This window comes from Sciurus vulgaris (assembly GCF_902686455.1).
Source record: "Sciurus vulgaris genome assembly, chromosome: 15".
Lineage (NCBI taxonomy): Eukaryota > Metazoa > Chordata > Mammalia > Rodentia > Sciuridae > Sciurus > Sciurus vulgaris.
In genome coordinates this window covers 68,522,034-68,548,970 of record NC_136476.1, presented here as the reverse complement: position 1 = coordinate 68,548,970, position 26,937 = coordinate 68,522,034, and the positions used below count along the sequence as shown (strand labels likewise).

General features: G+C 38.5%; 2 protein-coding genes across 2 annotated transcripts; both read right to left on the bottom strand.

Annotated features, from left to right (window-relative positions):
* Positions 1 to 334: 334 nt before the first annotated feature.
* GNG10 (G protein subunit gamma 10) lies at positions 335 to 4,942 on the bottom strand. Its single transcript, XM_079112657.1, has 3 exons — positions 4,725 to 4,942; positions 2,451 to 2,582; positions 335 to 1,294 (listed from the first exon to the last, which is right to left on the bottom strand). The coding sequence occupies exons 1-2, from the start codon at positions 4,803 to 4,805 to the stop codon at positions 2,457 to 2,459; spliced, it is 207 nt and encodes a 68-aa protein (XP_078968783.1). The 5' UTR covers positions 4,806 to 4,942; the 3' UTR covers positions 335 to 1,294; positions 2,451 to 2,456.
* Positions 4,943 to 9,282: 4,340 nt separating this feature from the next.
* On the bottom strand, positions 9,283 to 26,925 carry DNAJC25 (DnaJ heat shock protein family (Hsp40) member C25). Its single transcript, XM_079112626.1, has 4 exons — positions 26,502 to 26,925; positions 14,173 to 14,325; positions 12,343 to 12,813; positions 9,283 to 10,508 (listed from the first exon to the last, which is right to left on the bottom strand). The coding sequence occupies exons 1-4, from the start codon at positions 26,832 to 26,834 to the stop codon at positions 10,386 to 10,388; spliced, it is 1,080 nt and encodes a 359-aa protein (XP_078968752.1). The 5' UTR covers positions 26,835 to 26,925; the 3' UTR covers positions 9,283 to 10,385.
* Between the last annotated feature and the right edge of the window lie 12 nt (positions 26,926 to 26,937).

Below are 26,937 nucleotides of genomic sequence, written 5' to 3'. Positions count from 1 at the left end.
GGTTTATACGCAGCTATTTCAAAGAGCAAATGTTGTTAGTAATTATTTTTCTAAGTTTACATCATGTACAACCAAAAGAATAAGAAGTTATACTCCATTTGTGTATGTGTCAAAATACATTCTATTGTCAGGCATAAAAGATTAGAATGATTTAAAACATTTTTAAAAATTTTGTAATTTTATAAAAAGATATTTTTTATTAGACACATATACTTTTCAGAAGTTTATAAAATTCTACAAGGATTTAAAACTTTTATCTCCCACTTCAAGCACTGTTCTCACAAGCAAATAGAAACCCAAGAAGTCTTAAAAGAAAAATATCAGACACAAAATGTTGCCATCGTAGAAAACGATGAATTAAGCAGAATTTATTCCCAAACTCTTCAAAGATTATTACAAACACAAAGTATCTTTCTAAAATTAAATCAAAGGCACATCACCAAAGTAAAACACTTGTGACATGAAGAATTCTTTTAAGTCATAATATTTTCACATTATTTTGTTTTTAACTATTTGCAAAGTTCTGTATGTAGGTCATATTTAAAACATTTTTAAACATTTTTTTAAAGGCATGAAATAATGGAGGATCTTTTTAAAAGTGCAATCACAACTATACAGTAAAGGAACTTAAAAACTGCTTCATACACAAGGTGGGGCAACCTAATATACATCATAACATGAGTCTTTCTAAACAAGTTTACTAAGAAACATCTCCTGTGTTTAGTGTTAAAAATAAAAAAATCTTCTCATTTAGAAAAAAATCAAGGCATCATTTGATTAGTGAAGTCTCTTCTTTCCCCCCAATTTTATACTTTGTCTTCATTTAGTAATTGTAAATTTATGATAGGAGAACAAATTTTATTACAGTATAAAAATCTTAGGAACAACAAATTACAAATACTTCATTCTTTTGATAAACAAAAGTGTTTTCCTTCCTAAAATGTAAACATCCAGTAAATAAAACATACATGATATTCTACGTATAGCAATGCCAGTAACTCACTTATTAAAGAGGTGGTATTTTGGTATATTTGGTGGTAAGGTTTTGTTTATCTTGATACAAAGCACTTCACCATGAGAACCAGGACATTATTATTTAAAACAATTCTATTTCTTCAGTTTCCTTATTTGACTAGAAAATCATTAATTTCTGTAGAATTTTGGCTGTAAGACCAGGCCACAGGAAAGGTCTGAAATATCTCAGACATTTGGCTAAATAAAAGTGTTTTCTTGAGACTTGGAGTCAGTCATTCATTACTTTGTGCTTGAAGGCATTCCTCAACAAACTTCTTACCTATTAGAAAGAAAGTTTGATTGGTTTTACTTTAATAAGGTTTATTCATAACTCTTCATCGTTTTATAGGGCAATTTAGTATTCACAAAGTAGAAAGTAACAGGTTAACACAATCAAACATCCTAACCACACCACTGGATGAGGAGAACCTATACAACTACTCTGTAAAAAGAAAACTACTAGGCCAACACAAGACAGTGATTTTAATATCCTAAATATGTATATTTTCTGCACATATACTTCTACCCATGTATAAGTAATTCTACCATTACCGTTACTTCCTTCTTTTACATGTGAACAATTTCCTTTTGCAAATATATGAAAAAAAACTTAAGATCATTACTTACTGTATAAACACCATACAGAACACATCATTGGAAATATGTTGGCCCCAAAAGACTAAATCTATGTCCCTTTTCTCTTAAAAAATAATAATGAAAATGTGAATAAGAACTCAATACAAAGAATTCAAACTCATGAAATCTCCAATACGCTACTAGAGAGATGTTTTCCTTTCATTTGCAATTTTTAAAGCTCTTTTAACTCTATTCACACTTTTCCCCAGTATCTACATTCCTTCCTCCATTAAAACACAAAGGAGGGCTGGGGAGCTAGCTCAGCTGGTAGAGTGCTTGCCTCACAAGTACAAGGCCCTGAGTTCAATCCCCGGTACGGCAAAAAACAAACAAACAAACAAACAAAAAAACACACAAAGCTATAAGAGTTTTTAGGAAAGAGATCACAGCTCATGGTAGGCACAACTCTTTCCATCTGAAGAGTCCTTAGTTCCAAGAATTGTTAAGTCTGTTGGTAGCAAATCAACAAGTAGCAAATCACAACTCTGGGATGATGTAAGGACAGAGGGTGTGATTAAGGTCAAGAAATCACTACCAGTCAACTCAATTAAAGAACTCCACTATACAAGGACACCGGCATCTCATGAGTTAGTGCCAAAGAGAATTGAGTTTATCTTAATTAGATATAGTCTACAGGTGGGGTAACTACAAACTAGAGTCACTCTTCAGGGAAAATGTGCATTTTGCTGATCTTTTATGTTCTTTCCTCCAAGAATAGTAGATATTCAAACCCCAGTTGCCCAGATCCTCTGGGAAACCCTGTGATAATGCTGTGGCCCCAAGATGGCATCATTACTTACCAGTCTTCAGAGTAAAGCGCAGGACCTGGGCTCTCGGAAGGGGTTGCTTCCAGCTGGAACACCGACCAGCAGAGCATCCTTGCAGGCGTTCTGCATGCAGTACTGCTGAAGCTCTGCAGCGGCCTGAGAGACCTGACACAAAGGCACATCATGACACACTGCTCACAGCCAGACCCATCCAACAGTCATCCGATATCCAGAGTATGATCACACAAGCTGATAAAGGCCATGCTTTTTGCAATCTTCAAGTCTCTTTTTTGCTGATTCTAATAACTGAATTCCAAAGAGGAAAGGTCACGATTTCTATGAATTGATTTCTTCAATTTAGATTTTTTACTTAGTTGCTTATTCAACAGAGGTAAGAAAAGGCTGTACCTGTGGGTTCATTTAGAATTCTAATTCTATTCTTAACAGAGATTGAATTGGTAAATAAATAGCCCTTGCTAGTGTTCCCTGTACAAATTTAATTATGTAAAGCATATACATATATGCTATAATCCAAGTTTGCCATGTGAGCAAACTATTTTAATGTTTGCAAGGCTGGACCCTTCTCCAGTCTATTCTAGAAAAGTGATAATGTTTTTCCGCCAGGATTTTAGAGGCAATATAGGTTATTGGTTAAGAATTCAGTCTTCTAAAACTAGACTGCCTGGACTCAAATTCAGCTCTGTCACTACCCATGTGATCTTGGGCAAGTTACTTAGTTTTTCAGTACCTAGGTTCTCATTTGTGAAATATATTTAGTAACAGTACCCACTTCCTTGGGTTGATGTGATGGTTGGGTAAAGCACTTAGTGTAAACAATTAGTAAAACATTTGTAACAAATAGCAAAAATAGTTACAATAATTTACAGCTCCTCCCACAAACAGGGAGAATCTACTTACTCACCCTTAAATCTGGGCTGGCCTTGTGACTTGCTTTAACCAACAGCCATGTGACAGAAATAACTGGCAAGTTCCAAACCAAGGCCTCAAGAATCTTTGCGGCTACCACTTTTGCAACAGTTGAAGCCCTTGAGACTATCATCATCTTGGATGGGCCCAACCCAGCCCTGTTGGAAGTCTTCGCGAAAAGAACCCTCCAGACACCCCAGCGGCCCACCTCAGGACATGAATGAGGCCACCCAAGAGCATGCAAACAGCAGCCACCTTCCATCTGATTGCAGATACAGGAGAGAGTTCAGCAAAGATAAGTAGAACCATATGGTTGAACCAAGTTCAAATTTATTTTCAAGTAGACTTCTTATCTGAAATCATTTTATTTACTTATGTTTATTGTTTATCATCCCCACTAGAATCACCCTATTCCCTGGAATGGCGTCAGGTGCAGAAAACAGATGCTATTGAGATAATGGACTATCAAAATAGTGCTGGTTCAAACACATCCCTAGGTCCAACGAAGAAGGTTGCTAAACACACACAACAGACACTAATTAGCCAACTAAACATTGCGCACCTAACTAGTCCTACATGTTTGAAAATCCCTTTCTTGCTTTCTTTTGCTTCCTCCTCTCAGTTGTCTTTGGACCCTGGGCCGCAAGCTCTGGTCTCTGCTCTTCATGTAATGCATTTTTTTTTTTTTTTTCCTCATTCCCATACAGTTTAATGACCTCTTTCCGCCTTGCTCTCTGAGCTTCAATCCCCAGCTAATACCTCTTGGCCATCCCCGCAAAGTCCGCACATCCAAACCGGAATGCATTTCTTCCAAACTCCCTGTCCTTCCTCTCCACTTCGGCTACGGCAGCGCCATCCGTCCTGTCGCCGTGTCAGAAACCTGAGCACCCTTTCCCTCCCTCTCGCTCTCATCCTATCCATCCATCGCTAAGTCCTATTCATTCCGCGGCCTCCCCATCTCTAGACTCCATCTTCCTGCACCAGCCGGGTCCAGGCCGCCAACGTGTCGCCTGCATCGCTGGTCCCCGCCAAGTCACTGTCCACGCTGTAAGGACCAGGGCGAGCCTCCCAGATTGGGAACGCCCACGGGGATCGCCGGAGCCGTGCCACGCTCGCGGGGACAAGCCCAAGTCGCAGTGTCCCACCGACCCGGCCTCCTTCTCGGGCCACTGGGTCCGGCGGGGCCCTGCGCGCACTCGCGGCCGCAGCCCCGCGTCTCCCGAGGCCGCAGCCGCCCCCGGCGCCCGCCCTGCTCGCGCCTGGGCCCGGGTCAGCAGCCATTTCCGCTGCGGCCTCAGCCGCCTCCTCTCGCCCCTCGGGAGAGGACAGGAGCCCTGGTCTCCGGGCGCCGAGAGGAGCGCGCCTCCGGGCGGGCCGCACCTTGATCCGCTCCACGCCGGCCTCCAGCTTGAGCTGCTCCACCAGGCGCTGCAGGGCGCTCACGCTGGCCCCGGAAGACATGGCGGCGGCGCTGGCTCCGAGGGCGGCTGAGCCGGGCTGGGCTGAGCCGCCAGCCCCGAACGGGCGCCGCCCCGGGGCGGGGAAGCAGCAGCGCCCGCCCCGTCGCGCGGCCCCGCTCGGTTGGGGTTCCGCAGCCGCAGGGAAGGGGCAGTTAGGGGGACCCGGCCGGCCGGCAGGGCGCTGGACACCTGCGCGCGTCGACGCCTGCGACCTGGGGAGACCCGCGGGCCCGTTGCAGGGCGCGCAGAGCAGCACCCACCTGGGCAGCGAAGCTGGGCAAATACGCATTCCTGGTCCATCGGAGCTGATTCCCGGTGGCTGGAGCCGAGGTGTGCAATGAATCGGAGAAATGAGGGGCCATGAGAAGACCGTCCCGAGGGAAGTGGAGGACAATTTATAGGAGTTCATGAAATAGTAACAGGCTACTTATAAACCTGTTCCTGCGTCGTGGAAACCCTACCAGTTGGTCTGACAGGGTCAGGGACGTAGGGTAAAAAGTCCCAGTCCCTGGTGTCTTTGTGAAACAGAATAAAATTAAATTAGCCTCCCTCACCATTTATCTATGACCAGTTTCCGTTCTCCTGCATTTTCCTTGTTTTAATGTGCACATTCTTTTATAAGACTGGGATCATTACTATATGTAAATGTGGAGTTTTTTTCCACCTAATGTATCATAAGCATGTCAGAACCCACAAACTGAGTGATGCAAAATGTAATATATTGACTTGTGTAACTGAAAAGTCCATGGACTTTAGTGGCTTTAATTACCTAAATGATAACTTCAGATTCTTATTCTCCATCTCCTGGCTTTGCTTTTTCTGAGCGTGGGCTTTGTTTTCTTCAGTGGTAGATCGGTTCTCAGTGCTATGAAGGAAAGCTTCATGCTTTCATTAGCCAAGCCTAAGGAGCCCAGTAGCAGGTGTAACTCTTTCAACTAGTTTCAGCAAAAGTCCCCACAGTGGATCTCACTGACTGGTAATCAGTGGTGGGCTCAAACCCTGAACTAGTCACTACTTGAAGGGAGGGATCTTTGGAATGCTCAGATATGCTGCCTGGACCAAGAGCAAGATGAAGATCTGAGTCAGCCCTGCCCATAGTGGGCCAAGTAGCACCACCCCAACTCCTGCTTCAGGACCGAGGCACTCATTCCTCCAGTTGCTGGAAGTGGTGGCAGTAGATGATTCTCAGCTGAGTCTGGTCTGTGAACTGCATTTAGTCAGAGAACACCAAGGCCAGGGTCACACCCCTTCCAGTGTTAGCCCACATCCATTGGTTGACGTAGGGAAGATATAGATATACATACACATACTTATATGTGTATACATGTGTGTCATCTTTTGAAACCAACCAGGGCACTGCAGTCTAGAGTGGAAGATGTGATTTCTCTGCAACTCCAAGATTCTAGATGAGAATCCTGTGGAAGCCTTCGCAGGTGTGTACAGGGGCTCAGGCAAGAATCTCATGGTTCACTGTGTGCTACAGAATGTATAGCACAACCATTGGCCTCAAGTTACACCACACTGACCATCATCCCAGCTCTGAAGCTCCTGATCATCTAAAGTATTCATGAAACACAGGACAACTCCTCCCTCTGTCCAGTCCTCACTTTCTGAACTTCTCTGCCAAGTGCTGATTTTAAGGCACTCTCCAACTTTCAACCTGAACATCTCCACCACAGTGTTTCTATTAGGAATTCAGACTAAGCACCCAAACACATGGACCAAGATGGGGGATGAGTGGTTTCCTAAAGGAAAATCAGGATGATGTCAGAAGCAGGTAAGAGGTAGAGAGAAAAACAAGACTACAACTATTTTTAATGACTGCATATTTCACTGTACAACTGGATCATAGTTCATTTACCTACTATCCTTCTATTTAACACTGTCACCATAAACATATAGCTCTGTTCATATATTTCCTTAGGATGCACTCCTGAGGGAACCAATGAGTCAAAGAAAATACTTAGAACTTTCCTACTTTATCTTCTTGACAATGGTAACAATTTTCCCACAAGAAGATAATGACACTGCCTATTTCTGTGCCATTGTATTGCACAACTCCACACTGTAATTCTTTACCAATCTAATAGGTGAAAAATTGTATCAGGACTTTTAAAATACCTTAACTATTATGACTCAACATTTATTCAGTTCATTTTGTGAGCCACGTATCGATGGTCTTTTGTTGTTTTGTTTTCCAATTTTGTCCATGGTCTTTGGAGTGACACCATATGATCCAGGATACTTTCCATACACAATTTTTTACGATATCCCAGATCCTTTAAAAATTAAGGAGTTGATTAAAGTTTACAACTAATTATACAGATTTTTAAATACTCATAACACTTCTTGATTACAGATAATGTATCTACTTTAGACCTATGTGAATTAGGAAGGTTTTGATTATGGAATTTTAAATCTCCATTATCTAAAGAGATCCCATCATTTCACAGATGAGGAAACCAAAGAGGTTAAATAATTAGTTTTTTTTTTTTAAGGTTTTCTTCTTTTTTAATTGGCAAAGAACCTTTATTTATTCATATGTGGTGCTGAGAATCAAACCCAGTGCCTCACACATGCTGCGCAAGCACTCTGCCACTGAGCCACAACCCCAGCCCAATAATTAGGTTATTAATAACTAGATTATTAGGTTCTATGTTTGGCCTTATCCCATATTTAAATGTAAAGAGTACCATATTTTGCTCATAATATTAATAATTCATCCATATACAGTTGGTTTGTATCACTACCAACATTTATCTGCCTCAAAAGTACAATTATATCTCAACAGAGACCATGTTTAACTTATAAATGTCTTATAATAGCGACATCCTACATATGCCCATGTCTAATAGAAGCAATTTCCCTCCAATTTCCATATAACTTTCTGTTTATGGCCAACAGTCTGGATAATAACACTGAGTATTAGCATAGTAGTTGGCCTCCATGCAAATAAAACATTTCCCTCAAAATCTTGAAGGAAACAAATTATGATTTTCTAAACATAAATTCAATAGTATTAAAACAGTTCTCTAAACTTGGCTATTTTTTCATTTAACATTTTAAAAATTCTATATACTGATTATGGTGTTTAAGATTCCAGGCATGATACCTACCTAATAGATGTGTTATGAAATTGCAAACTGTACTGTACAGAACTTGCAGAATTCATAAAGAAATAAGACCAATAAGGAAAGGGATAGCAAAGGAACTGTTATAAGGATATCTGATAAGAATGTAAGCAGAAGGGTAAGTTTTGCAGCCCTCAATTACATGATGATGAATAGACAGCAATCATGCTCTCAGTCCCCGAATATCAAACAAAAAGGAAACGGTGATTAGCCCAAAAATTAAGCAGAGAAGACTTTCTAGAGTAGGTGAGACTCTGTCGTAACTACTAGAGTTGTGGGAGATCTTCTAGCAAGGATTCTTCAGATGTTTCTAAAATGGAGAGGAGGGTTTTTGTTATTTTGGTGGGGGATGGGCAGAGTATGATGACCATAAAAATACTCAGAGTACTTGAATGACATTTGTGACAATTAATGGCACTTCCTTTGCTCTAGGATTCTGAAGCCCAGGGTTGTGTGTGTTGAGGGAGGGGAAGGAAGAATCATAGCCCTTCTGTTAAGGAGAGTCCATACATCTTGATTCATGCACTGACTGTGACTTCAAACATTATCAAGGGAACAGGCTGCTGGAGACAATTCTAGAAATCAGATTTCTAGAATGACAGAAACACAGTAATCTAGCAGATAGGTAAAAGAATATCCAAAGATATACTATCTTCATTAGCCCACCTTTATAAATGCTAACATCATCTGTCCTCTTAATTTCCCTCGCCACTAGGTAAAAAATATAGGCACAATCAGAATTTTTTTTTGAAATTTAAAAGAGAAGCAAGTACCTACATTTCTTTGTTGTCCTCATATGGCACTTAATTATGCTCTTAGATGATAAATACCTATGTGTGTTAACCGTATAGTTCATTCCCCAACACAGGGATTCTACAATCAGAACACCTTTGAAAGGCAATCATCTACATTTAAGAGTTGGGCAGCTGAGGATGGAGACAGCTATCTATAATTTAGTTGTGTACTTTCTCCATACTCCAAAAAATAATAATAATAATGGATACATAAAACATTTTTATCCAAAGTTTACAAAGATATAAATAACTACATCATTTCAGAATTTTAGAGCTACAAAAGAACCCTAATGATAGTCCTTACCTAATTTTATAACTGAGGCAACTGAAGCTATCACTTACAGATTAAATAACTGGTCTCAGGTCTTTAGCTAAATTAGCAAGGATGAAACTCTACAGACATCATATATTTGGGCTGAGTTTTTAAGAGGACTAATTTAGGTTAGCTAGAAACAGACCTTGCATATCTACTATGCTACACTAATTTTTTGAAATTATATAATACAAAAGCAGTGTATTAATCTGCAAAATGTCATATCAACCAAACATGATATATTGCAACCATTTTATTAATATGAAGCAATGGCATAAATTCTTTAACAGGAATATTGGTTCACTATAGTAAATATGTATTGATACTCTGGTGTAGTATCATGCTTGATTCAGTAAAATTATGTGTCATTTACTTTAGCTTCCACATTATAAAAACATTAATATTTCAGTGGTTGAGAAAACAGCACACAGTCATGCATATCTTCTTTCTAGTTTAAATTCATGTAAACACTCTCTTGTATAATGGATTTCTCACTGCTCAAGGACTTCATAAAATACGAACAACTTTTCAGTACTATCTGTCCTGCCATTTTGTTTTAATTGAAGAGAAAGGAAGAAAGTGAGTGAGCAAACAATGCTGTGGTACAAAAGATCTTTGTACAAGATCCCCTTCCGCAGATATGTTTGAGTAATTATAGTCCTACAATGAGACTGTAATAAAGATCATCCTACAAGGACGTGAGGCAGACCCACTCTCCTGGAGAGTTTCCAATCTTATTAAGAGTACGATAACGACTGGGGGTAGAGTGTAGATCATAAAGACATTCTGGAAGACTCTCCTAGAGAGATTACGCTGAACATATTTCAATCCTATAATGAAGACAACATAACAGTTGAATCATCTGAAGAAATTTGTGTCCAGAAAGACACAGTAATATAATTAAATGCTATAATTATATTACAATATAATAATTTTTTTATGTTTTGTGAAAATATAGAAGCCATGAAAGCAGAAAAAATGTGGCACTATGGCAAAGAATAAGGAAGCACTGTTGAAGAACAAACACTTAACACACAAAAATTTTACAGGGTATCTAATAAATTTTCATGTCAAATCTCTTAACTAAACATATAAAAATTTTAAATGGCAACTAATAAATTTATGTCAAATCTTTTAACAAAATCCACAAATAGATTATAAAAATTGAACAATCATGTCTTATGTATAAAGTTTTACAGGAAAGTTGAAATTTCTACATTATTCTGTTTAATCAAATGCTGAAGGAATTTGAGTCACTGTTGAGGAGCAGTTGATACATTTCTAAAATAGTTATGAAAATAATATCACAATTAAGGTTTGGCACAGTAGCACTCCATCAATCTTCAGTCATCCACAAAGGTTAACCGCCCAGGCCCTTCATTCTTCATCCATCTCCTGTATCTTTTCCATCTAGGGTCGTTTGCCAATTTTTTCTTTAATTCTTCCTCTTGTTCTTGTTTGTAAACCTGTAAGTATAAATAACACACACTGACTTTGCAACGCAAAGAGAAACATTTGCCACTAGCTTTATTGCATTTTTACACTTTTCAAATATAACTTAGGCAAAAGATTCCAAAGAAAGTACTGACTGATTTGTCTTTTGAAGACCATTCATCTACAAATGCTAAGCAACTAAGTATTTCAAGTCAATGTTAAATAAAAAAGAACAAACTGCACAAGAACTACTCCTTTTTTTGTCACTGAATTCTGTAACTTAGGAATGCATTCTTTTCCATATTGAAATCATGCATAAGCTGAGTTTAAATGGCTTAACATTTATTCTCTACAACTAATGTCCAATATTAAAGCATCAATACTTTTTTTAACATGATATGTTGTAAATCTGATTGATGACTTTCTGATTTGTTGACCTCAACCAAGGAACAAATTGACCTTAAATATACATTTGTCTACAAATAGACCTTACACCTACTTTTTATCTTCAAAGATAATTATTAGTTTAAAAAAATTATTGAAGTCTCTAAAGGTTAAATAAGTCATACAGGTTAAGGACAAATGGAAGCTAAATGGACAAGGTGCCATGTCCAGTTTCACAGCTACATCAATTTTAGAAATAAATATTATTTCCAAATTTTAGGAAGCAATGACTAAAATAACCTGATATAATAAGATAATTCAGCCCAGTACAGCAATCTAAGAAAGACAGTATTATGTTCAAGAGAAAACTTTTCAAATAGTTTGAGAGCTAAACAGTATCTTACCTTCCATTTATATGTTATTTATAAACAGGCTGAATATATATTCTTGCCAGAACATCTGGCAACTTTTAATAAGTTAATAGTTAAATATAATTCAGACCAAAACTTTACTTTTCAATAAAATCTATTTTGGACCTCATGTAGTTTCACCACATATGGGGACAAAACCTAATATCTCTCAAATTTCTGAAGACCGTTTTGGTGTGCTCTATTTTACATTTAACCTATTAATGAATTAATTGTATCCAGAATTTAAAAGAGGACCATTATGATAATGAGACTACTAGTCCTTTGTACTATAGGGAAGCAGGTGATGACTTCAAAGTAACTTTTGTAGCTGACAAGTACAGAATAAACCATTTAATAAAATGAATGAAGTTTAAAGCCATTACAGTAAATCAATTTAAAAGTAAAATATCCTGGGCACACCTGTAATCCCAGGACCTTGAGAAGCAAAGGTAGGATTGTTAATTCAAAACCAGCCTCAGCAACTAAGCGAGGGCCTAAGAAACTCAGCAAGACCCTGCCTCTAAATAAAATATAAAAATGGGCTGGGGATGTGGCTCAGTGGTTAAGTGACCCTGGGTTCAATTCCTAGTACTGGAAAAAAAAAAAAGTAAAATAAAACCTTCCATACATATATTGGTTATTATGCAGAAGATTCTTGGCTCAATAATTTTCAGAGTTATTTCAACAAAATTTCCATCTCTTATTCTGTCTGTTTTGCTTTTTTAAAATCTCTGCAAGAAAACTTGGGAAGGACCAAATTTTAGTTAGTGCAATTAACAGAAAGTTGTTTAACACCCCTGCAAACACACACATCATTACGCTGCAGTTTAATACAATGAATTAGGCCTCTTCTCAGAGTTGGCTGAATCTGAAGTTCAGCTAATAAAAAGGCAAATTACAGGTTAAACTCCCACTGTCCAGTTACAAAACACAGTCACACCTTTATTAATAAAATAACTTTTTTCATTATTCAACTCTTGGATTTCATGCACTTCTGTACCCCACCATAACTATCACCATTGAGACCTGGTGAAGAGGGTGACACTACAGCCCCAGTAGCGTCACTACTCACCTCATAGTTCTCCTTTATCCAGAGCTCCCGTTTAAGAAAGGTTTCTTTCTGATGATCTTCTAGACTATCAAACTGAGACTTTGACATCTTCATAGATTTACGTATGATATACAGTCTCTCTTCCTCGCCATATTCTTTGCCTTTGATGTTAAAATTATAAATCCACCGGCAATACCAGGCGATATATGAGCACAGGTGAAAAGGAGCTAAGATAATTTGAAACAGGAGAAGATCACGTATTTGGGGTTTCTGGTAACCTCCCTTTATATCTATTTTACTTTTTATAATGTTCTTTATGATGTTCTCCTCCTCATCACGAATTTCCTCTTTGGACTTTTTATTTCTGCCTTTTTCTTTGGCTTTCTTGAGCAGTCCCTGCTGCTTTGCGATCTCTGTTGCTTGGATACGGTACTTGGGCACTGTGGCAAGGTAGCTAATTGCCTTATTGTAGCTATTCCACCAGCTGAAAAACTAGGATATTTAACAAAGAAAAATGAGTCACTTTATGAACAAAATTCATTTATACTAAAGCAATAGTAGAGTCTTGGTGAATACCATCATCCAAAAAATCCCATTCTGATTAAAATCAGGGATCTCAAAGATCTTACTTCATAAATGCACACAAGTACGCCCTCTCCCTTTCTCTCTCCTATTTGTTTTTGCAGTACTGAAGTTTAAACCTAGGATCTTGCGCATGCTAGGCAAGCGCTCTACCACTGAACTACAGCCCCAGCCCCCTCTTTCTCTCTAACTGCAACCACCTACAAACTAGAGGAAAAGTTAAATGGCCAAAACTAGCTGGTAAGAAATTTGTTTCTAAAATTCCTGGAGTGCAGTAGATGCAGGCAACTATGTTCATTTTTATCCCTTTCCTAAACCATTTACATATATCATTAGTGATGCTTATTCTATTCTGAACTGGAAGATTCAAATACCTATTAACTCCATGTAGTTGGAGAGGAAAACATTAACTTCATAAATAAATTCAACCACAAAGGGTTTTACTGTCAGAAAAAGGCTTGCTCCTCAGGATCTCTACACATTTCAGTTTCCATTGTACTAAATGAATACAACAGTTATTGGCCCTTTCCCCAGATATTCCTGCTCCTCTTCCCTTGACCAAAGATGAATATCGAATTCTCTTACTACAGGAATTATTTCTGGAAATTAACCTGAAGAAGTCATTCTCAAACTAGTAACATGCTCTATTCTAGTCACCGCACTTGTTCTTTTCCTTTAAAGGAGCACATGACAGGTGTGGGTAGTTTAAGAATAACAATAGGGAAAACTGCTATGGGCCAAGTTAAATTTTTGTGATATTTTAAAGCAACATAAAAAGTTACTATACCTCTTTTTGACCTGTGTCAGTGGTTTTCAAACTGAGCAGAAGCACCTATGGGGGCATGTAGAACCATGCAGGACATTTCTGATAATCACAATATGGTGAGTACTACTGGCATCGGTGGATGGGAGCCAGGACTTGCTATGCCATAATTAGGAGCTCTTATTTCTCCCAAGTTTATGGGAAATCACTGAATAGTTCTAGAGAGGCAAATGATATAATGTAGCTGTTGTGTGGCAAATACATGAGAAAAGATCTGGATTTTGTGGGGGTTTTATAGTTACATAACTACACTTATCATCAGTTTCTTAGATTTCCTACTGACAGATTCTAATACTGTTGGTTGCTAGAACAAATGGATATTTTTCTAGTGTCAAAATTTTAATCTCAACTAGAAGTCAAATATTACAAAAAGGTACTTGTAGTGCTGTTTTTAAGACTAGGCAATGTGCACTCACATATGCAGAATTACATCCATAGATACACACCTGAAACACTGAAATAGCACACACACTAACCAAAATCACTACCCTAACATCCACTTTGGGGGTTAAGCGCCTGCTGTAGTAATGGTAGTAATGGCTGTAGTATTCTTCTGGATGATCCAGCATATAGTCATAATCTTTTCGTGTTTCTTCATCCTGCAAAATGACAAGATTTCCAATTTCATAGGGCATTTCATTAAATGGTCTTAGTTTATAATTTAAGTCAAATCTAGAATTTTATAATTATGAAAGATTATTCCAAACAAAAGAATTAAAATTGTCAAAATCAAAAACTTTCCACTACTCTTCAAAGGCATACATAAATTTGTTTCCAGAACTTTAATATTAGTTATAAAATAACTATAATATAAAGATGTTCCAAATTTTTATTAGTAGTCTTCCTGGAAAACACACACACACTTTAACAAGAATTAATCATGCCTTTTTCACTAATGCTGTGATGCTAATAAGCATAATAATATAATGTAAGAGAATACTGACACCTATTCAACTACAGTTGACAGATAAAATGCTTATCTCTTACATATATTCATAATCACATTCCAGCCTTGTATAGTCTTCAGTTAACAGCAATGATTAAGATAGCAAAAAGTGGATGAAGTTAGTCTGGGTCTACAAAACAATGCTTATCTCAAAAAAACAATGAGACATCGATGTAGTCCAAGGGTTAAGGTTTAGCTTTGTAAACCTGGGTAAAATATTAAGCTTCTGTGAGCCTCATTCTTCATTTGTAAAAGGATATAATACTACCTGCTCTAATATTTTTTACATGATTATTTTAAATATCACATTACTTACATTGTATAAAAACATGTGACAAATACGTAGCAATTCACTATCATAATACATTGTCACAGCCCAGTTCACAAATAAACTCACTGAACTGTAGCACTCTGAAAATCTGTGCCAAATATTCACAAATAAAAACTTCCTAAAATCTCTAATTCGAATCTATTTCTAACAGAGGAGATAAATGCCAGTGTTTACTCAGTTACCCAAGTTGAGGAGCTATTAAAGTAGGTTATGATTTGCTTTATATCCAATAGAATATAAAGTTCAACATGTCCCATTTTTTAAAAAATGTCAAAGATAAGGACTAAGACCAAAACGAGTTCTTTAAGCTCTATATGTGAGTATAATAGAAATCATTACAAAATCAAAAACTTTTTTAGCTTAGAGGATTTCCTTCTTGGTTAAACTATTCATTATTCATAAAGCTGCATCTTCTGAGCTAAAAGCACTTCAATAACTAATCTAGTGCCTTGGCGCTGCAGAGTTAAGTTCCTACTGAAAACTTTAAAATACACCTAGAATACTAGTCAAACAAAAAGGGATGCTAGTTAACATTTTTAAACTGCATTTTACACTTGAGATTTGGATCGTTATCAATCAGCTATGAAAAAATATTTAATTAATTAATTAATTAGTTTGTTTTAGTAATAGGGATGGAACCCTGGGGTACTTCACCACTGAGTCACATTCCCAGTCCTTTTTGATATAGGGTTTTGCTGAGCTGCTTGAGGTCTCACTAAGTTGCTGACACTGGCTATGAACTTGCAATCCTCCTGCCTCAGCCTCCTATATAGCTGGGATTATAGGCATGTGCCGCCATGCCCAGTTCAAAGGGCAAATCTACAGAGGTTAACAGTCCTGAAAACGAAAGCCCACATCTCTTCCTGTGTCTCATTTATGAGTACTTCAAAGTATCCTTTTGGAATTTTTCCATTTTCCCTTCATTTTTTGAGTTTTTAGGTTAACTTTATAGAAATGCCCTGCTTGAAATTCTTGATTTTTAACTCAGTCTTTCAATCCCAGCAGATGCTTTTTGAAATGTTTTACTTCAAACATGATTCTTCTTGCTCCAACTAGATTCATGTGTTTTAAAACTTAATGACAGACCTGAGATCAAATTCTTAAAAGTTTCCAGCAGTGCTGTCTGTACACAGCCATTTGCCCAACTTTAATGGCTTATTCCAGTATACACACAGCAAAGACTTCAAGTGTCACTGAAACCTAGTGGTGGATGGCATGTGTCCTGTGACTATCCTCCCTTCTTTGTTCTCTTGATGGTCACATTCCATAGACTGCAGATGCCATCCCTCTTCAACAGTTTCACACAGATTGTCCCCCTTGGGTACCATCTTCTCACTGTTTCCAGATTTGTGACTTCACCAAGCCCTGAGATACTCCGACAAAATGGTTAACTAAAGATCCAGACCAGCAACTCCAAAATCTATACCATGTGACTAGCTCTCTACTGCAAGCAGAGTCTGTGTGGTCTATTCAGGGCCCCCTAATAAGTTCTCAAACTACCTAACTACTACAAAAGGTCTTAGGATCAAGTCTGACTTCTCTTAGGATGGTTTCTTTTCTTGGGGCAGGGGGACACAATAAATTTATGACCCTCTTTTGGCCATGATTAAGAAACTAGAAAGTTGGTCACCTCTTTGTTATAGCATTTATTAAAATTTATTTTATTTTCACTTAAAGTTTTCTCTTCAAAATGAAGAAAACAATCTTTAATCTGAGGCATGCATACAATTTAGAAGGTATTCAAAGTTGACACAAATTGGTAAAAGTTAGAGCTCAACAGCCTAAGGCAAAATTCTATGCTTTAGAAACCTACAAATTTTAGAACACAAGGATACCAGGAATAGAAGAGAGCAAGAAAGGAAAAAAAAGACAATAAGAACTTCTTTTGGGGGGGACCCAATTAGACAGCTAAGGTACAATCTTACTGTAACACCATAGTTTTTCCTCCTACCCATCTTAGAGCTAAGGTAGTCCCACAATTTTTGGTTATTTATCTCCAATGCTTCCTGATAGCTAAAGTTAAAAACTTCCTTGGCATGCAACCAGTCCTGCACAACTGGCCCAAATTTACCGCCTAACAAACATCTCTTATCACTCTCCCCTCTTTTACCCATAGCAAACATTCAAACAGCAATTTCTGGCATTTTGTGCATTCTTCCAACACAACTTCCTTTTTCAGACCTATGTTTCTGAACATATAAATCTCACTAACTTGAGACTCCCATCCTTTCTTCCAACTTTGTGGACATGCCTCAGACAGGGCCTCCCCCAACACACATGCCTCTCTCTTTTTTTCCCTTTTTGCAGTGCTGGAAATTGAACCCAGAGCTTTACACATGCTAGGCAAGCACTTTACCACTAAGCTACACCCTAGCCCATGTACCACTCTCATTACACTTAGTATCTATTAATTATAGCACTTATCACATTGTAAGCATCAGTTTTTCTGTTCCTTGAAAATTTTTAGAAGAGAGGTAAAGTGACTCATTGATCTCTGTATATCCAAGACCTACCACAGTGCCTGGCATTCAGTAACTGTCATTTCAAAAATGAGTGAAATGTTGGAAAGGTTCCCCCTCACTATTTACATCTCTCCAGCCACACAGGTCTCCATGCACCAACAAGGCTGGATGGGTGATTAAGTCACAAAAACTTCAGCTTGGTGGAAACGACTACTTGAATTCACTGCTTACAAAAATATGCTAATGTGCCTAAAATAGCTTAAACCTTAAAACAGTTTAATATCTTACCTTTCAATAAGGTAGTACTTTTTCTTTCAGCAATTTTGTGGATCTTAAGGTCCCAGAGTCAGTAGATTCCAACTTCTTTCCAAAACCAAAAACTTTATACTTGTATCTTCCTCCTCTCTGTCCTGATCCTTGATAAGCAGGGTAATAAACTCCTTGTTTCTAATCTCTACAGGAATAAATGGTGCTTCTGCTGGTGTCCATCCACTCCCAATCCTCTTGGGCATATGCAGGAGGACTGGAACATAACCACCAATATCTAGATCAAAAGTGAACAAGAGGAAACCCACAAGCAAAGAAAGCACTGAATCCTTCCTTTTCTTATGAAAATGATCATCCCTTCCCCAAAGGCAAAAACAAGATGTTCCTGCCCTTGCAACAAATAATGAATTGCTTGCTCTCAATAAATATAAGTTGCAATAATATAATATTGCAGCCAGTTTTACATTAAAATTTTCTATTATACAGAGTGTAGAAACCATTTGGGGATGATAAAGGCTAGGAATCAATAATATATGAAAACAATCATTTTATGAGTTCTTAAATATATTAATTTTAAAAGAATCTCACTCTCACATACACACACAATATTTAGGAAATATAATCTATGTTCTGTTGAATTTTTTTTAAGCATTACATCCTACTGAACAGGAAGAAAATTAACTATCAGTTTCATTTACTTTCTTGTTCCCTACCCCAACGGTCACTAGTGCAACTATCTTTTCATGTCTTCATTCTCAACAACTTCTGTGATTTGGATTGTTACTGATATTTGAGTGATAAATCTGATTTTCCTGCCTCCTACTTTCAATTATATTCTGAATTTTTTAATTTATTTTTTAAATTTATTTATTTATTTATTTATTTATTTATTTATTTATTTATTTATTTTTGCGGTGCTGGGGATCAAACCCAGGGCCCTGTGCTTGTAAGGCAAGCACTTTACCAACTGAGCTATCTCCCCAGCCCAATATCCTGAATATTTTCTAAGCATATTAAATACCTACAATTTAACATGTTCAAAAATCAAGTTTGTTTCCCTGTTTCAGATAGTATTACCATCTACTTGGTCATCTGAACTTTGAAAAACCTTTGTCATTTCAATTCAGTAAATAATGACACAGGTTATAAGCCTGGTGTTAAAAACAAACAAGACAAAAACACAAAGACAAGGTCTTGGCCTTAAGAACCCTCCCATCTAGAAGGATAATCTAGCAAGCAACAAAAGCACAAATTGATTTGCTATGGAACGAAGGACCAACTAACTGCCTGGGCCCACTGGCAATGGGATTCACAGAAGAGAAGAAAGGAGAGCCGGATTCTGAAACAAGTAAGATATGAAACTTGTTCTGAGCAAAGGGAACAGCAAGTGTTGGGGTACAGAAGCATCAAGGAAATCTAGGAAGGAATAGTAAACAAATCTAGGAAGGTAAGTATGGTTCTTACCATAGAGGATTTTATGGGTTATGCCTGAGTCAGGGTGTTATCATTTGTGATATTCAAAGATGAAATGTTTGAAAGTATGAGAACAAATGGATTACCTAGAAGGATGTAATCGTGAAAGACAATTCCAGTAACATTATTAAAAATGGAATAAGGGAGAAACGGTTTGTAATAGTTAAGAAGTAGAATAAATAGGACTTCATGATTAAAAGGGCGCACAAGACTCAAAGGAGATGCTGAGCATGACACTGATGTTTCCAATTACACTGACCATGTTACTAAGATAAAGAATGGAGAAGAGGACATCAAGTGTAGAGAAGATGCAGGGGGAAGATTTTGAAATTGGAGAGTAAAAAAATGACTAGATATCCTTTTAATCCCTAGAGCCTCCAAGGATTACCTATTCCTATAGGAGGGGTGCACCTTTGTTTGTGTATGACTAACCTACTTAAACTCTGTTGAGAAGTAACTTTTAGAAAACTGGAAATAATGCAAATAACTCCTGTTCTCAGGAAGGCAAACTCTGTCCAATAGAATGCAGCTGATTACTGTCTTGTTAGTTTTACAGGTATTCCAAAACTCCCTATATGACTACGAATGTGTAACACTTTTTCTTTTGAACTAGTTTTAATACCTTACTGATTTCCTCATTAATTAATGAGTTAGAAAAATCTCTGCTCTATGTTCATTTTGTTTTTGTATGAAGTCATGATTATAACATCTTCTAAAGTTTGCATTTAACAAAGGTAACAAGATTGATTTCAGATATGATAACTGTGTGACAGATAAGAGGCAGCTAGAACATGACTGTGGAGAGCATGCAGGTTTTAGAGTGGTCAGCTTAAGAGCAGTAACTTAAGTCTAAAATGTAGAAGAGCTTTGTCAGGAAAAGCTAAGGAAATAGAAAAGACACAGAGGCCAGTACTCTAAGGAAAAGCAATGTTTAAGGATTAGGCAGAAAAAAAGGCTTTAAAGACTGAAAAGAGGGCCGAGACTATAATTTGGAGGTAGAGGGCTAGCATGTGCAAAGCCCTGGATTCAATCTCCAGAATCACAAAATAATAATAATAGTGAATTACATCAAGGCAGTCAAGACAGGACACTTTGAACTTAATGGTCAACAATACCAAAAGGCACAAAAAGTTCCAGCAAGAAGAAATAAAGAGCAGCCATCAGACCTGACAATCAGAGCGCCACTGCCCACCTGTTGAAAGAACAGTCACAGTATGTGTATCAGCAGACGTGTCAGTCTGACAGCCTGAATAAAAGGGGATGAAGTAAATACAATGAAGAGTGGAGAAAGAAGAAAAATGTGAGCGTAGCTTTAAAAGAAGCAAAATTAAGTGAAAAGAGTGAGCAATGAATCATCTAAAAGATTCTCAAGTTACAAAAGAGAAAAGATGAGATTCCAAAGGAAGGCTATGGAAATAAAATGAGTTCAGTCAAGAATACCTTCTTTGTATTGCTCTCAGAGTTTTCTTTCTGTAACACACTTAAGACTGTGTCATTTCTTCACTTTAAAACTTCTGGTAACTACTCAAAATGTAAAATTCAAATTCCTGAAAAGAACTTAGGGGTCAATCATCATCTGATCTCAAACTATGTTCTGGTCTCCTGAAACTGTCTCCCTCCCATGCAGTTCACAGGCTTCCAACCTAGAAACAGCATGAAAAGAAGTCAAATGAAAAAATGCAATAAAGTTATGTACTTATATATAACTTGAAATGTTCCATTTATCCATTACAAATCTATGGAAGCTAAATTGAAATGCCAACTAGTCAGTTCCTGGCTAGAATTATATCAACTGAGTAGTTTTCAGGTTGATCAAGAGCTCTGATTGGTTGCAGATGACATCATGTCAGGTGGTCAGCACCAGAATTAAACACATCTGATACGTAATCAACCTCAGTCATAAGTAGGACATAACAGCTGAAATTAAGGAATCAGTTAAAAAATAAACAACATTTGTGGTTTCACAGCTAAATGTAAATGTGGTACACATGCTACCACAGCATTTGTGCCATGGGAGAAATCACTCTCAAATGTGTTACACCTTCCTGCTAAACAGAAAGATCTCAAGTCTTCTAGGTAGTCATGCCCAGTCAGAGTAGATGTGTAAAATAAAAACTATCTGTAATCTATAATCTGTAAATTTTCTTAATCTGGTTGTTTATCATCATCACAACTATACTGGAATTTACATACTATAATATCTTCATGAATATAGTGATTCTTGTTATTTGCGGGGGACTGGTTCTAGGACTACCATGGAAACCAAAATCCTCACAAGCTCAAGTCCATTAAAAAAATTAGCATAGTATTTGTATGTAACCTATGCATATCCTCCTTGATGTATACTTTAAATTACTGGTAGATTACTTATAATACCCAATACGTAGTAAATGCTATGTAAAAGGTGCTACACTGTATTGTTCAGGAATAAAGACCAAAAAAAGTCTGTATGTGTTCAGTATAGACACAATTGTTTTGCAAGTATTTTCCATTTGCAGTTGGTTGAAACAGAAAAGGAATGCTAATAAGTGCATAATATTTTCCCCAAAACACAAAATGAAGAGTCCCTGGGAGAAATATAAGCAATCCTTGGTGGAGAAAATTCTCATAACTATACCTCCCAAACCTTCAACATCTCTTCACACTTTTGCTGATTGTTTTCCTTCACTCAGAAATGTCCCTTCACCATCAACCTTGGTGACTTTTCGAGATTCATCCAGCTCGAAGAGTGCATTCTTCTCTAATCCCCTAAGAAGAAATACTTGCTTCCTCTCCATGCCACAATATAATCTGTACAGACTTTTATTATATAACTTAAATAACCAAACAATAAGTATCTGCCTCTGTTAAGGGGGTAACCCATTAAGTCCCAAGTTTTCAATTCTTATTAAAGAATTTCAATTATTTTAATAGTATTTCAAAGTTATCATAAATGGTATATTTACTGCTCAATTTAAGTTTTTATAGGTATTCCACATCTGGGGCAATGGGACAAAATGGGTTAAAAGCTTAAAGTCAGGAACTGTGTATTTTCCATCCATTGTCCTGGTCACCTCCTCAGCACCCACGTCAGTGCTATTTAGAGAAAAGGGTTAAGTAAAAGAACATACTAAGATATTAACAAAAACAATAGGGCTGGGGAGATAGCTCAGTCAGCAGAGTGCTTGCCTTGCATGCACAAGGCCCTGGGTTCAATCCCCAGCACCGCAAAAAAAAAAAAAACACTACAGGGGAGGGAGTTCAGAACCCCCTTTTTGCCAAATTCTTCATAGGTGTTAAAGCCCTGCCACTCAATCAGATTGATAAAAAGAAACTGAAGTGCCCTAGTGAAATCTCCCTCCTTTCAAAGTCAAGGCTGGAATAGAACATACTCTGCATATCCTTTCAACTTACCAGACAAGCTTCATGCCAGCAATATTCCCAAGATCTATTCTGTGCTCTCCTCTTGTGATTTTGCAAAATACTGTCAAATTCTACTACTTTCCCATTTCCTATATCAATCAGGTGTATCCTTTCTAGCTGTTCCTGCATCTGCTTATTTCTACACCACTTTTCATGTTTCATCCATTTCATTCAATTTTTATCCACATTCAAAAATGATTTTTAAAAAATGATTATAATTCTCACTGAAAAACCCCTATAGCACTAAAAGAAGAAATGCAATCTTTCTCTCCGCAGAAATTTTTCATTCATAACCATCCAATTTACACATCTATGCCACTCTTTAACATTACAATTAATTTGGGTGAAACAGCAAAATAGATTGCACAAAAAAATGTCGAGATGCCAGAAATTCACTTTCAATTTCCATTCTATTTGAATCTGCTTCCAATTGTATTTAATTAAATAATACTCATTATCTGATGTGCCAGACACTGTGCTAGGCTCTACGGATATACACACACAAAAACAAGGAGGCCCGGTTTAGTGGAGAGAGGACGGGCTACTCAATATTCACAGTGCAGTGTGATAAGTGCTATAGCTGCATAAGAAAATGTAAGCGGTAAGCAGGACGAGAGAGTTCTACCTTGTGAGATTCACTGTTGACACAGTGAGTGAGAGTTTACTTAACTTCCAAAGTCCATGAATCCGCTGAAACCCCGTAGTCAAATATTCTAAGTACTACTGCATTGTCTTAACTTACACAGCATTGTGTGAAATCATTATGGTCTTGCTGAGATCTGGAATTTTAAATTATTTGGAAAGTGAACGAAGCATGACCGGGCAAAAGCATCCTTCCATTATTACACATTTTTCTTTTTCTGGTTTTCCTCAACCACTCCCTGCATGAGTCAAATCTCTAGTTGCTGATATAGTAATAACTGAGTGTCTTATTTTCTTGTCTTAGCAAGTACACTTAAATCATGTTAGTATACTTATTTGTCAATAACCATCATCTAAAAAAATCTCTTGAGCCAGGCACAGGGGTGCATCCCAGTAACTCAAGTGGCTGTAGCAGAAGGATCTCAATTTTGAAGCCAGCCCCAGCAACTTATCAAGACTCAGCCTCAAAATAAAAAATAAAAAGGTCTGGGGGTATGTCTCAGTGGTAGAGCATCCCTGGGTTCAATTCCCAGTACTGAAAAAAAAATAGTAATAATAATAATTTATCTAACCAAAACAACTTCAGAGTCATGCCTTACACAAATAGTTGCCAATTTGGTGATACATTTATTATTAACATTCAGAGACAGGCTTATGAATGCCATTTTTATTCTGGAGCCTATGGAGCTCAAATTCTCCACCTGAGAATTCTTGACCTGCTCTTAGCAAAAGTCATTGGGACCACATATCCCTCATAAGCCAGCTTGAGGAGACAATTCCAAGCAAATAGTAACTGCATATCCGGTGCCTCAATGGGATAATTTAAAAACCTGAGGTCCTCTAAATTGGATGACCCCAGTTCATTAAATCTTTGTATGACCCAGAAATGATATTCTCTGGCAACTTATTCCATCATAACAGAAATAAAATCAGTGCACCCTGTTTGTTTTCAATAGCTTCTCCCATACACAGCACAGTCCTTTTCCTTATTTCCTCATCTGCAATGAGGAAAACAGATCTTGGGAGATGTTCCACTTGGAATCTGAATCTATGTTCACCTCTACAAATTCTAAACATGAGTTTTAAAAGAGTTATACTGAGTCTGATTTTCAAAAGTCCGAAATATGTCAAGACATTCCCTTTCTCTCACAAATAATTTCCATCTTCTTGGAATAAGACAGTTGGGGATCTACAGAACACTCCCAGGCCTCCCTCCTCCAGCAGTACAACTTCATTTTTGTTGGGAGGTATTTGTAACCACCACAAACATCCTATTAGAGTCCAGTAGAAGTGTTTTCCTTCAGAAATACTAGTTTTAACAGCCTGAAAGTTTCTTGTTATTGAGTGGACGAATTATTTTATCTAGGTTTTTATTAGTTAAAACTTTAGGGGTAGAAACCTATAGAAGCAACCACATAGATCCACGAGATCAGTCCTCTGAAACTGGCTTTTTAAAAAAAATGTCAAGAATATTATGAGTCCTGGGGGACCTCCCAGTACAAATTTCTCCCCCCAACCATGGCACTTGTTTTTAATGTTCTTACCAAAATGCTCACCATTCTCATGCCAAACGTACCCATCTCCAACCCCACAAAACCAGCAGAAGACAAGAGTTGCCAGCACAACAGTTGCTGCACTCTCTTTTGGAAGTTCGCCAACTGTCCAAAGCTCCCGGGCACCATCAGAGATCTGGAGCTCCACCAGCGGCTGGCTGGCTGCACTACTACCTTTCCTCTACAAAAACAGGTCGAGGCTTCACAGCTAAGTTACCCTGAGTGGAAAGATGTCCCTTTTTTCTGAAGTCTGTCATTAATCACTCTTTACCCTAAATAATGGGCAACTAAGCCCACTAACTAAACACATTCATAGCTCTTCACCCACACCTCAGTTAATTGCCCATAAAAGTTACAAACTAAAGCTAGTGAGAATTTAGTGAACCAGGCACACTCTTTTTTTTTTTTTTTTTTTTTTTAATTCCAAATTACCCAAACTGTACTGGGGAGCATGAAGGAAGAATCTCTAACTCTGATTCAGTATTTTCGACCCCATAAAGCTAACTTGGAGAAATGATCCATGGTTATATTATAGTGTATCCACTTGAAGTAGTCATTAAAAATAGACTATAAGCTAGGCAAGGCATGCACACGAGTAATATCAGCTACATGAGAGACTAAGGAAGGAGAAGAGCAAGTTTGAGGCCAGACTATGCAATTTAGCCAGATCCTATCTCAAAATAAAATTTTTAAAATAGGGGTGAAGATGTAGCTCATTGACAGAACACTTGCCTAGCACAAGAGACTCTGGGTTCAATCCCCAGTACTGGCTCCCCCAAAAAGCAGACTAAAGAGCAACACTGAAAGCAATCTTTTTAAAAAAAAAAACTTACAACTATAATTGCTTTGAATTATCATGATGGGCTATTGAAGCAGTAATACCTCCATCAAATATGACTTACACTGGTGATTTCTCATATGGTCTGATTTTTGCAGTAATAGAAAAAACGGTGTCAGGTTAAATCTCACCCACCCTCAGCCCCACAGCACACAATAAAACCTTTGTCAAATAACTAAACGCATATATGAAAAATATTTCCTGCTAGAAATTCTCAGTCTTGTAGCCTAAGTCATTAAGTACCTGTTTAGGGTTTCTACCTGGAGGATTTCTCACACTTACCATTAAACCCCCATAATAACCCTGTGGCAGTATCATGCACGGACTTTATTGTGCTATGAAGAAACAGTTATCCAAGGTCACCCAGGGATATCAGAGCCAAGAGTCAAATATCTGGTCTTCTGACCTATTGTTCATTGTTGTTCTTGGAGTTCTTTTAGTTCCTTAAACCCAAGCTCAGTGTCATCATTAATACCATCCCTAGAAACAAAACTTCTGTTATATCAAACTGGCATGAGGAGCGAGACTTTGTGATACCAAATTGGCATGATCATTGCCAATATGCTTTCTGAACAGTATATTATCAGGATGTTTTCACCATCATAAAAAGCCCAGTGCTTTCCACAACAAGGACTGTTTAAAAAGAGGAGGTGGCCTGTTACCCTCCCAAGGCCGGAGGTTTTTCCCATTTCCCACCCTGGTCAGCGGCCTCTTTCACGGGCCACGTGGGAAACGTGGGCCTCCTAAAGGTCGAGGTGGCGGCCACACTCCGCGCCGGGGTCACGGAGGACCCCATCACGCGGGCGGGGGGCGGAAGGGCCAGGCCAGCCGCTCCCCGCGGCGGGTCCTCGCAGGCCTCACCTTGAGAGTCTCGTAGGCGGTCGCCACCAGCAGGAAAGCCTCCTCGGCGCTCCGCGGCGTCCGCCCCGGGCCCTCGTCACCGGGCTCCGGCCGGTAGCGGTCCGGGTGGTAGCGCCGGGCCAGCTGGCGGTAGGCCCGCGCGATCTCCGCCTTGCTGGCCGAGCGGCTCACGCCCAGCACGGCGTAGCAGTCCCGCGTGCCGCAGTAGAGCCCCTCCACCAGGGCCCCCGCGGGCCGCGCCAGCAGCGGCACCAGCAGCAGGGGCGACAGCAGCACCAACCGGCGCCGGCCCGCAGCGCCGGCTCCCCAGCGCCGAGCTTGCGGCGCTGCCATCCCGGCCTCGCTCGCGGCTCCGCCACCCCAGCTGTTCCCGCACTCCGCGACGCGCCCGGCTCTGCCGCCCCGGCCCCGACGTGTCAGCAGGCGGTGCCTCCGC

Coding starts and splice junctions, on each gene's coding strand:
- GNG10 (XM_079112657.1), bottom strand. CDS start 4,805: ATGTCTTCCGGGGCCAGCGTGAGCGCCCTGCAGCGCCTGGTGGAGCAG. Junction 2,583..4,724: donor CCGGCGTGGAGCGGATCAAG/GTGCGGCCCGCC, acceptor CCTTTGTGTCAG/GTCTCTCAGGCCGCTGCAGA.
- DNAJC25 (XM_079112626.1), bottom strand. CDS start 26,834: ATGGCAGCGCCGCAAGCTCGGCGCTGGGGAGCCGGCGCTGCGGGCCGG. Junction 14,326..26,501: donor CCGCCTACGAGACTCTCAAG/GTGAGGCCTGCG, acceptor GTCATTTTGCAG/GATGAAGAAACACGAAAAGA. Junction 10,509..12,342: donor GGATAAAGGAGAACTATGAG/GTGAGTAGTGAC, acceptor TTATACTTACAG/GTTTACAAACAAGAACAAGA.